Source organism: Rhinatrema bivittatum, chromosome 2 (genome assembly GCF_901001135.1).
Source record: "Rhinatrema bivittatum chromosome 2, aRhiBiv1.1, whole genome shotgun sequence".
NCBI lineage: Eukaryota > Metazoa > Chordata > Amphibia > Gymnophiona > Rhinatrematidae > Rhinatrema > Rhinatrema bivittatum.
The window spans coordinates 728731033-728743329 of NC_042616.1; the positions used below are offsets into that span (position 1 = coordinate 728731033).

Genomic DNA, 12297 nt, shown 5'->3' on the forward strand with positions numbered 1-12297 from the left:
AAATCTCCCAATATTATTGTGCTGCCAAATTTTTTTGCTTTCTTAATTTCAGCTAGCATTTCACAGTCTGTTTCTTCATTCTGGCCAGGTGGCAGGTAGTATGCACCCACTATTATACTTTACCCATCACACATGCAAATTCTATTCATAAGGATTCCATGGTGCATTTTGTTTATTGTAATTTTTTTTTTTTTTTATCATGCTTAACACTTTGCAATCTTTTAAATAATGTCACCCCTCCACCAATTCGACCTCCCTTATGTCAATATAATTTAGGCCCTATTATCACAGTGTACCACTGATGATTATCCTCCTTCCACCCCATCTCTGAAATGCCTATAATGTCTACAACCTCAAATTCTGCCATCCATTCTAACTCACCAATCTTACTGTTAATATTTCTGGCATCTGCCTACAGACATTTTAAAGTATGTTTATTTGTACTTTCATTTATCTTTGTATTCAAAAACTGCTTGTTAACAAATGATACAGGCAGTTTAGAGTCATTCGCATCTAGGTGCTTTGTCTACACTAGTCTGGGCTACTTCAGCCTTAAACACAATCTCTTTACTGGGATATTCTAACTTCCCTGTCTTGCAATTATCTTTGGAAGATACATCTCTCCAAATCATGAGCTTCTGAGCGACTATCAGCTTTCTCTCATGGTCTAGTTTAAAAGCTGCTCTATCTCCTTTTTAAATATTAACGCCAGCAACCTGGTTCCTGTCCATTTAAGGTGGAGCCCATCTCATTGGAATGGGCTACCACTTTCCCAGAATGTTCCCCAGTTCCTAACAAATCTAAAACAATCTTCCCTGCACTATCTTCTTATCCATGCATTAAGGCTCTGGAGCTTAGCCTGCCTCTGGGTTCCTACACATGAAATGCAAAGCATTTCTGAGAACGCAACCCTGGAGGTTCTAGATTTAATTTTCCTACCTAACAGCCTAAATTTAGCCCCTAGAACCTCACTATGTCATAGGTACCTACATGTACCATGACAGCTGGTTTCTCTCCAGCACTTTCTAAAATGATATCTAGGTTGCATGTGAGGTCCTCTACCTATATACCAGGCAGGCAAGTTTCCAAGCAATTCTCATGTTCACTAGCCACCTATTTACGTTCCTAATGATCAAATCACCTATGATAACGATCATCCTAATCCTTTCCCACCTGGGCACACAGCCCTGGAGAGCCATCCTCTGTGCAAAAGGATACAGCATCACCTAGAGGTCAGGTCCAAGGTAATAATTTTCTTTCTGTGGCAGGAAGTGATCCTGTAGCTAGGACCAGCCATAGCAAAACTCCAATCTTATTGCCCCAATAACCAGCATCAGCACTAGCATTCCCTCAGTCACCAGCACATACCCATACCTATATATTTTCCCCCCACTGTCCAAACGTCTTTTCCCATATAACCCCAGCTCCGCACTCTTTCCTCATGCAACTCCAGCCCCAGTATTCTTGCCCCACATCCTACTAACCCCAGATCAACATTTTGTCTCCACCGCTGTCGCTACTGTCTTTGCTCATTCTGTACTCTTACCATCAGGTCTGATGAGTGCCTTTTGGAACAAGTGTACAGTGGAGCCTGCAGGAGGTAGGAGATTGGACGCTTATCATCTGTTAAAAACTTGTGCAGCTGCACTGTTGTCAGCACAGAAAAGGCACATAAACAGAGTGAAGGATCCAAAGCAGGCAAGAGGTGAGAGAGTATTAGGGGCTGTGGTGATTTTCTGGTGTTTATCCAAACACCTATTTTATTTTATTGGATCCAGGTGTTTTATTAATTAAAACTTGAAAATAGAAGATATAATTCTAATTTTTGAATGTCAATTACTAAATCCCTTTTCACAGTTTTGTTATAACATACAATTGAGTATCCAACAGTGGACGTACAATTTTTATCCAGCCCCTAGCCTGTTGTGCCCGACTGGTTAGTTATTACATACAAGTCTATATAGGTTAAAAATGGAAAAAAGATGTTAAATTTATCTGAAGAAATTACCTTAACACTTAGCAAAAACCTTTTAATTTTTGATACATATTTAAACAGAGTCAGATTTGCCTGACAGCATAACACATGACAGAAATGCACAAGACTTTAAACATGCTTTAAAATGACACTCAGCAAAGTATTTAAAATTTAATAAATAGGATACAGTCACACAAATACATTTTTTATAATGAATCTTTAAAGTTACTAAAACAGACTGGCAAAATAAATAAACAGCAGTTGACATGTTGTTTCTGAAAAGTAGGTTCTTAATATTCATGTTGATAGCTGCATATAAACCTACTTGTCATACAATTTAGAACACTTAACATTTTTCTCTCACTGACGTTTTGTTATAATACAAAAATTAGAAAACTCAAAATATTATATGGAGTGACAAAATACTTGCCTAATAACCAGTTGAAATTCAGCCCATTATTTAAATAAAACAAATAAATAAGGATTTAGTACTGCATATCCTTTGTAGCAAAATTTTTAAAAAGAAATCAAAAAGCAATACTCAAGAAAATAGTCTTGGAATCATATATTCATTGTAGTACCGGACAATAATAGTACTTAAAGTGATAGTGCAAGGGCACTGAGCTCAATCAAGACACATATGACTTTAGTGCAATACCCTAGGTCCTTGCAAATTTACAGTATACAGGCTATATCCAGTCATTCTACATGCCCTCTTTACTGTCATTTCTCTTGGGGATATATTGGCGAATAGAAGTGGAACGTGCACTTTATTAACATAATGGAATGGTATCTACCCAGGGAAAACATATGATTTGGAACTTGTATAATACTTGTAGACATTTCAGAAATCATATAGACTAAGCATAGGATACACTTAGCTTTAGCTATTTTTATTTGCTACATTTGAGTAATTGGTGTAGCCCAAAATTTTGTATTTCTTTCTGTGTTGAATAATACAATTTAAATTATAACAAAAAAAACAAAAAACAAATGAATGGCTTTAATTTGGATATCATTTGTTTCTATTATCAAGCTAAGTTCAATTTCTTCAGTTTTGTATAGCTAATTTTATATAAAATCTACAGAACTGCTTTTTACATACAAATGCAAGTTCAAATTTATATCTTAAGGAAGGAGTTGAAAGTCATAACTAAAGTCATCCATCAGGGAATACATTGCTTTCATATATTCTACATCTTCACAAGCCAAGCTATTTTTCACCACAGTCCATCAATGGAATACCATAAAAATCAAGCTACAATAATTATAACCTATTACGTTTGTACCCATAATGTATCATTGTAGCATGTTTCAAATGTCAGTGTAAACCAAAACGAATTTTTTAGACAAGTTTCACTGCAGCATAAACAAAGTTGATCTAACAATTAGTTTTACAGCGAGGATTAGTTAGAAAAGGTGAGTTTTCATGTGGCAAATAAAAAGTAAAAAATTAAGAATACAGAATATGTGGATAAGTAGTCCCTGAAAGTTATTCCTACCAGATTAATTTAAAATTTCTCTGTACACTATGAATGTTTGACTGAAAAGAAACAAGAACAAAAGAAGTAGCTTTACTTCTAATGGTACCCTACAATAATTTGCCAAAATGTTAAATGTCATAGGACAAACATTTTAGATTTTGCAATCTTTACCAGCAGATTATTATATTAAGTTATAAGATATATTGGCAGCAATATATATATATATATATATCTATTTAATAAAAAAGAAAAATGATACAAACACTCCTGAGCAATCATACCTCTCCACTGAAAGCTACACATATCTGAAACTAATGGGATAAACTTATTACGTAAAAGGACCATATCCTTGGCAACATATTTTGTACTATTACAATAAGTATCATATACAGGATATCCAGGCTACATATCTTGTTAATTCCTTTGTTGTGTTGTTCAGTTAAGTGAGTTTTGCACTAACAAAATGTGTAGTTCCAGACCTCCTAGTAGTTGATACTTCCCAAGAGTATATATTTGCTAACATGTATGAAAGGAAGAAATCAGTTAAGAGTTGCATTCCCCTAAGCTATTCCTCAGATATATTTTATTTCTATCAGTGCTGCAATAATGTGAACCTTACAATCATTTAACATAACTCAATATATAATCTCGTTTAGAAATTATTGTACCATGATGCAGCAGAATGAATGAGAAAAATAAATTATATCAGATATACATTTTTAAGAGCTTTTTTTCTTGTCCTCCTTCCAACATTCAGTACTGTACCAATGCTGTCTTGCACTATAGTGATCAAGGACTTTTATTGCAAGTCTTGAGACTGATATCAACAAAAAATGGATTTCTATATTTCATCTCCAAAACTGTGGAAATTTGTTTACTTCTCTTTTCAGATTTTTTAACTAAAAAGATTTCTATATTGACAATGAGATTCCCTTATTTAAAGTTCATCCTATAAGTTGCAGTCCTCTATAACCCTTCTTCCATTGCTTTTATGGCTTACCAAACCCCAAAGCTATGTGTGTTTTTGAGAGTCAATTTTAAAACATCTAATTAAGGATATTTTTAGAGTTTTTGTTGTAAGCAAAACCCTAAAAACATTTCAGTAACTAAAAAAAAAAAAAAAATAAAGGACTATCAGGGCTGTTATTTGTTATACTATTAGGTTAGCTCCATTTCAATGGAACTGCATTTCAGTAGAAATGTTGGCATTTGGCATTCATGGTCTCTGGAAGTTTCCTTGGAGCACTTTTTTTTTTCTTTAAAGATAATAGCCCTAATGGCTTCAAATAGGTGCAAGCACAAGGAAGACTGATCTGGCATACTGATGTTTTTAGACTGTCAAGATGTGCTTAAAACAGAGGCTGAAGCAGAATATAGTTTACACATAATGAAAGTGACAAATATTCAGGCTGAATGTTTCAATATTTTTTCTAAATTATATTTTTTCTAAATTATAACACAATACTGTTTTCCCAATGAAAATAATATACTAGCTAAATGTTCTCTCTTTTGTAACTCTACAACTAGAGATCTTTCACATAAAGGACTGTTTCTACAATAGCTGAAGTGAATTGGCAGCCTCTACAGCACACAGTAATGGCTGCATAGGTTTTCTTCATTTTGCTATTTTATAGTAAGGGACTGAAAGTTAATAATGAAAATAAATTCAAAGGTATCCATCATAATATCACAACCAAATTAAACTATGAATTATACATATCAGTGGAAATTAACAAAAAAAAATCTGTAACATGCAGTATTCCACATTTCTACCTCATTTGCAAGACAACTAGCATGGCAGGGTTTAAAGGAGATATGGACAAGTTACTGGAGGAAAAGTCTATAAACATTTATTAGCCAGCTGGACTTCGAAAAGCCATCACTTATCCCTGGGAGTTAGCAACAAGAAATAGGTCTACATTTTGGGATCTACTGAGTATTTGTGACCCAAACTGGCCATGATTAGAGACAGGATGCTGGATTTAATGGACCTTTTGTTTAATTGGTGGTAGTAATGCTATACTATTATATTTTAATGGACTTATGTTAGAAAAGTAAGCTGGAAAGAAAAGCTGAACAATGAGGAAAGACTCTCCCCTTTCGGGGGTGGGGGCGGGGGCAACATTTCCTGTTCTATATCTTTTACGTACCTGTAGCTTCATGCTACTTTGTCTGTACAACTCAGTTGGGAGAATCACTGGTAAAGGTTCATATAAAAAAATGGTCAGTGCAAATGTCAATTAATATGAAAGGATCAACATGGCTCTTATTTCCAGACTGTTCTATTTAAGTGTATTTGTAAAGTTAGAATTTACAATTAATATGGATAACTTCTACAGGATATCGATCCTATATCCTGTATACGAACTGTAACAGTGTAAAATATGTCCCTAATGTGTATCATTAGGGAAACACTGTCCCTTAAGAAATGGATTCTGAGTATCCATAATGCTTATTGAAAAACACTAAACTGTATTTCACAGAGTTACCCAGTATTAGAAATGATTATTATACCCTGAGGGCTAAAAATATTTTTTTCACATGATCTTGAACTGGACTATGTGAACCTAAAAATTAGTTCTCATTTATTTTTAAATATAAAACAATGACTGCATATTGCTCCAACCTGTACACGTCTTCCCCTATTCTATTTGTACCTAACAAAGTAACAAAGCCTCATCATCACTGGTTTCATTTTTAAGTGTTGCTTCTAAACAGGTGTCTGGTATCTGGGCAGTGTGCACTATACCACAACACTCACAAGGCCCATCTCGATTACATGGTCTCACTCCAGGATGTGCTGCATTGTAAGTCTGCCTGAGTCCTTGGCCTTGATCTGCAGCAAGATCAAGTAGAGGTCTGGAACAATCATTCATGTCAAAGTCTGATGCTATGTCAGAAACTGGAATTAACATTTCAACATCATCATCTTCCTCTCTTCCACTTCCCCCATTGTCAAGCTGTCTCAGTGGACTGTGGTGCTGATTTATTGAACCTGACCGTCTTAAAGTGAAGCGTACCCAGCGTAAGCCTTGGGTCATTCGACTTAATGCACTGGACAGCTGTTGACGTACTGGACTCACAACTGGAGGTTCCACACCTGGTATTTCCCTTCCATTTTCAGTAGTACTAATATTGGAACTCTGACTTGAAGAGCTTCCACAAGCTCCTACCACAGCTTCTATTGCTGATACTGGGGGAATTTTTGGAGGCAATGGAGCAGCAACACCACCAACAGCTCCTTGTGTGTCCCTTCTATCATTCTCTGTGTCTGTGTCATCGGATTCGACTGAAAACAGACTTCGATGAGTATTTCTTTCAGGGTCTCTGCTTGCACTCTGGCTTACAATATCATCATCTGCATCTGCTGAGACCAATGCAAGTGATCCTGAGTGGCGTGATCGTGCAAAGCTGAAAATTCGATTCCATATGTTACTAGATCTGGAAGCTATGGGTAGCCTAATAGAGGTAAATCCAAGCTGAGATCGAACTGCTAATCTTAGGTTCTCCAAAACTGAAGCCTGCAAAAAGAATAAAAATTGTTACAAATGTTAAAATTATATTTTACTTGTTCTCTTTTCATATCATGCATATAAGGGATATGTATGAGTTTAAAAAGATTGTTCAATTTTCTCAGATACTCAGATCTCAAAATTACCCAAGCCAAAAAGGTTTCAAAGAAAAGAAAGCTGCAGTAAAAAATGTTATGCTATATGGATCAATACAGATAAATGTGAATAAAATGGAATGGGAAAAAAAATCTATTTCAGTGTTTTAAAATGCAATCCCTTATGATAAGTAAAGTTTAAGTCCTCAAACACCCTAATCCTAATACAACAAATATGAACCCCACACTTTAGAATGTCCAGAGAAATAAAGTTAATGGGTGACCACATCATGTTTTAAATCCTATCTAGATAATAGATTTTGGGACTTTGATTTGTATTAAGGTTGCTCACTCAGGAATTTGCAATCAAAATATTAACTTTTAAGGCAATCTTCTTTTGAGCCTTTATTTGCCAAATAAGCAGAGTTCATAATAGTTTTGCTAATTTAAGTAAAAGGGGATGCTTCTGTACTAGAATGCTTTTTGTTTTATATAATTTTCACCATTGTGAACTGAACAGACTCCAAAGCTATAAGCTCAGCAGCCTGGTACTGGATGACATTAATGGAACAGGTGGCAAATTTCCAAATTCTTAAGAAAGTAAAATTGCTTACTTGTAACCGATGTCCACTGTGGCAGCAGGATAAATCAGTCACTTGTGGATGACATCATCTGACACTGCTGACAACAGAATACTTATAAGCTAGAGTTAGAAAAGCCTAGAGGGCTTTTCTACTCATGCACAGTCAGCACCGCAGAGCCATGTGCCACAAGACCTACTCATAAGCTTATGAGAAAAAATGTTTTAACTCCAAGGAGAGGTAGGAGGGTATGTGTAATTTATTTATCCTGTGGTCCAAAGTTACACATAAACAAATTTGCTTTCTCCATGAATAAGCAGGAGCAATCTGTTCCACATACAGGACTCATAAACTAAGATTGACAAAGTCCCTTATGCACACTCTCCTGAAAATAGCCTGCAAAAAATATACTTTTGGATGAAAGGAATTAAAAATCTTTAAAAAAAACGGACTCAAAAATATTTAACGCTGAATGCCCAATTCTATTATCTTGGCGTGAGTCAATATCTCAGCAGTAGTGAGTAGTATTTATTTTTATTTATTTATTTATTTAATAACTTGTATATACCGTCGTTTGGGAACCATCACAATGGTTTACAGAGTTTTACAATAAATAGTAAAGATAAGAGAGTATAGTAATAAATAAAATGGAGAGTAAAAAATACATGATTAATAGAATAAAATAAAAGATAATAAGATCAAGGAAAATAAAATACTAGAGGCAGCTGTATTCAATAAAAGCGTGAATGGATAACATAGTCAAAGTCAGGACTGAAACAGAAAAGCTCTTTAACAGGTTATAAAAAGAATCATGTTGGATCCTGATAAGCCTTTGTAAAAAGCTACGTCTTTACCTCCTTTCTGAATATTTTTAGATCTTGTTGAAGCCGTGTCTCTATTGGGAGGGAATTCCAGCACTTGGGTTCTGCCAATAATAGTGTCCAATCTCTTATTTGAGAGGGGTGAGCTGAATGGACAGAGGGAATATTTAGGAGACCTTTATTAGCAGAATGGAGATTGCATTGTGGAATGTGAATCCTAATGGCAGCATTAAGCCAGTCTGTTTGTTCACCATATATGATTTTGTGAAGAATACATAAGACTTTGTATTCGATTCGATATTTAACCGGTAACCAGTGCAGGATATTAGGATCAGTGTTATATGGTCATGTTTATTGGTTCCTGTTAGAATTCAGGCTGCAGAGTTCTGTAGAATTTGGAGAGGAAGTATGGTGGAGGATGGTAAGCCAGGTAGTAGAGAATTGCAGAGGTCAATGTTAGCAAAAATTAGAAGTTGGAGTACTAATCTGAAGTTAGAGGGCTTTAGTAATGGTTTCAATCGTTTTAAAGTCTGAAATTTGCTGTACCCTTCCTTTATTTTGGTTGAAATGTGTTTTTTAAAATTTAGTTCAGAATCGACTATGATTCCCAGGTTGTGGGTATGAAGGACAGGATTTAATGTAGTCAGCTGATCTTCTAATTTGAGGGCGGGTAACTTGCCAAGAGTAGGTCTTCTATCTAGGAAAATGATTTCAGTTTTGTCAACATTTAACATGAGCCTCATGTGGGATAATAACTGTTTGATGATTGTTAAATATATCGCTGCATTTTTATTGGTGGATGCAAGAGATCTATGGATAGGAATGTGAATCTGTATATCGTCTGCATAGATGTAGTGGGTGAGTCCAAGTCCAGAAAGCAGATGACAGAGTGGAAGCATATAGGTGTTAAAGAGGGTGGCGGAGAGTGCTGATCCTTGTGGTACTTCAGTGTATGCACTAAATCCATATAGCAGATTTATATATTTCTTCAATAGAGCTACAGTCAAGGTGACCTATAAAGGCAGTCATTGCTCTTACCGTGTGTACTTTTATATGACTCTCTAGCAAGAGGCCAATTTTGACGTAGCAAAGAAAGATACATTCTGAGATTCAATTTGCAGCTATACGTTTTATGAATGCTAGCCCAGGTCTGTTAGAGTAATAAAAGATGAAGAGCTGGGTGGATTTTCTAACATCTTTAGTTCTGTCAATGTAAAAAGACATTGCTCTTTTGTAATCTAAGGTATATAAGGCCAAGTCAGCCCTATTAGTATGAAGTCAGAGAGGTGGTCAAAAGAAAAACCAGACTGATTTAAGTGGAAATCAGAGATTATTTTCTGAAGAAATTTTTGGAAGTGTTGATACAATTTTGAGTAAAGTGTGTAAGTTGCTAATGCTTGAAGTTTGCCGATTCTTTTTGCAATAAGGAACACTACTTTCTAGGATAAATACTTAAAGAGACGAGCATTTATGGACTCAAAATGTGGTCTCAACAGCTGAGTGAGGACTGCAAAGAGATCCCAGGAGAGTGTAGGTGGTTTTATAGGATGCTTAAGATGAAGTAGGCCAGTGTTTCCCAACCTTTTCCAGCCAAAGACATATCTATAATAACAAAATTGTTGTATGGCCCAGCAGTCTCCATGGAGCAGGCAGTGTGGACATGGAAAGGACTTGTATGACCAAAAGAAGAGCTCCAGAAGCACTGGAAGTCCCATCAGTCTTTTTCCAAAATTTTAAAACAAAGGGAGAAAGGGGGTGGGAGACACATATGAACTTGTCATGATGGACCAGCTTACTCTATTTACAAATGCAGGATAAGAAAGATGCTGATGTGGTGCGGGCAGCTGACTTAAGTTACTTACCTTACACCCCTGGCTGCTGCATGTGGTTGCCAGATCTTCTTCACTGCTGCCACTTCCAGCAGTCAGAGAAAGTCACATCCAGTGCTCAGTGCATGCTTTCCCCATCTCACTCAGCCTGGAGATAGGACAGAGGGTGGAAGGACTCAAAGGAAGCGGCAGTGTGTGTGCTGCACAAACAGGGGCCCAGCTATCCGTGCCCTGAATTCTGCTCATAAATTACCACACTCCAAGGCTCATGCTGGAAAATGCATGCATGATTACAAATGTTCTCAGAAAGGAGTTTTTACACATTGAAGAGCCACTCAGGGGTCACTTGTTGCTGTGTGATACTGACAGCACAGCCCAAGTGCTGGCTTGCATCTGATCGTCAGTCAATGGAGACTTTTCCATGGCATACCTAATTGGGTCTGAAGGCACACTGGCTGGGAAACACTTAAGTAGGTCTTTCATAAAATGAGTTATTAGAGGATGGAAGAATCTGGTTTCCTTCCTGTATGGTTATGTTTTCAAGTTAGCTACAAAAAGACAAAGACAAGATGGAAGCGGTACAGAGAAGGGCGACCTGGAAGGTGGAGGATCTTCATCGGTTGACGTACGAGGAGAGATTGAAGAATCTAAATATGTACACCCTGGAGGAAAGGAGGAACAGGGGTGATATGATACAGACTTTCAGATACTTGAAAGGTTTTAATGATCCAAAGACAACAACAAACCTTTTCCGTAGGAAAAAAAATCAGCAGAACCAGGGGTCACGATTTGAGGCTCCAGGGAGGAAGATTCAGAACCAATGTCAGGAAGTATTTCTTCACGGAGAGGGTGGTGGATGCCTGGAATGTCCTTCCGGAGGAAGTGGTGAAGACCAGAACTGTGAAGGACTTCAAAGGGGCGTGGGATAAACACTGTGGATCCATAAAGTCAAGAGGCCGCCAATGAAGAGTGGGTGACTCGCCAGAATGATGGCTACTGCCTGGACACAATACCCTTATTCAATAAACATACACATGCTTACTGTGACTCCAACATCGCTCTAAGCTTCAACAGCAAGAGGAAATGTGGAAAAAAGGATTTGCACTCACAAAGAGGGGAGTAGCTGGCTTGTTACGGCGGTTACTACCCCAAACCAAATAAGCCTGATACTTCACTTTCAATGCATATACAGCATAGCTCTCTGCTTCAACGGCAGGGGAGAAGAATAACTGATACTTCACACATCCAGCAGAGCTCTCTGCTTCAACGGCAGGGGAGAAGAAAAGAGGGTTCGCACTCACAAAGAGGGGAGTAGCTGGCTTGTTACGGCGGTTACTACCCCAAACCAAATGTGCCTGATACTTCACTTTCGATGCATATCCAGCATGGCTCTCTGCTTCAGCAGCATGGGAGAAAGACGGATACATCACGCATTTCCAGCATAGCTCTCTGCTTCAACAGCAGGGGAAAAGAAAAACTGATGCTTCACGCATTTCCAGCATAGCTTCAACGGCAGCGGAGAAGAAAAAAGGATTCGCAATACAAAGTGGGGAGTAGCTGGCTTGTTACGGCGGTTACTACCCCAAACCAAATGTGCCTGATACTTCACTTTCAATGCATATCCAGCATGGCTCTCTGCTTCAACGGCATGGGAGAAAGACTGATACTTCACGCATATCCAGCATAGCTCCCTGCTTCAACGGCAAGGGAGAAGAAAAAACAACCAATAAGGGCTGTATAACATAGTCTGGGTACAACAAATAATCATGGGTGTAGCTTGCTTATTGCGGCGGTTACTACCCCTACTGCCCCTAACTAATCAAGCTAGATATTTCACTTGGATGCAGCTCCATCACTGCTCTCTACATTAATGGTGGGGGTGGAAGGGAAATAGAACCTAGAGCTAAGAGAAACAGATAAGTATGAGAGAAAAAATGTGTGAAGCTTGCTGGGCAGACTGGATGGGCTGTTTGGTCTTCTTCTGCCGTCATTTCTATGTT

The 12297-nt window shown here is 37.4% G+C and overlaps 1 protein-coding gene across 1 annotated transcript in view; it reads right to left on the reverse strand.

The window, feature by feature from the left end:
* Nucleotides 1-2014: 2014 nt before the first annotated feature.
* Nucleotides 2015-12297, reverse strand: part of LRP12 (LDL receptor related protein 12) — a 201048-nt gene continuing 190765 nt past the window's right edge. The window contains exon 7 of the mRNA XM_029591864.1: nucleotides 2015-6980. Within this exon, the coding sequence (XP_029447724.1) occupies nucleotides 6117-6980 (864 nt within the window). The 3' untranslated portion in view covers nucleotides 2015-6116. The remainder of the gene's footprint in view (nucleotides 6981-12297) is intronic.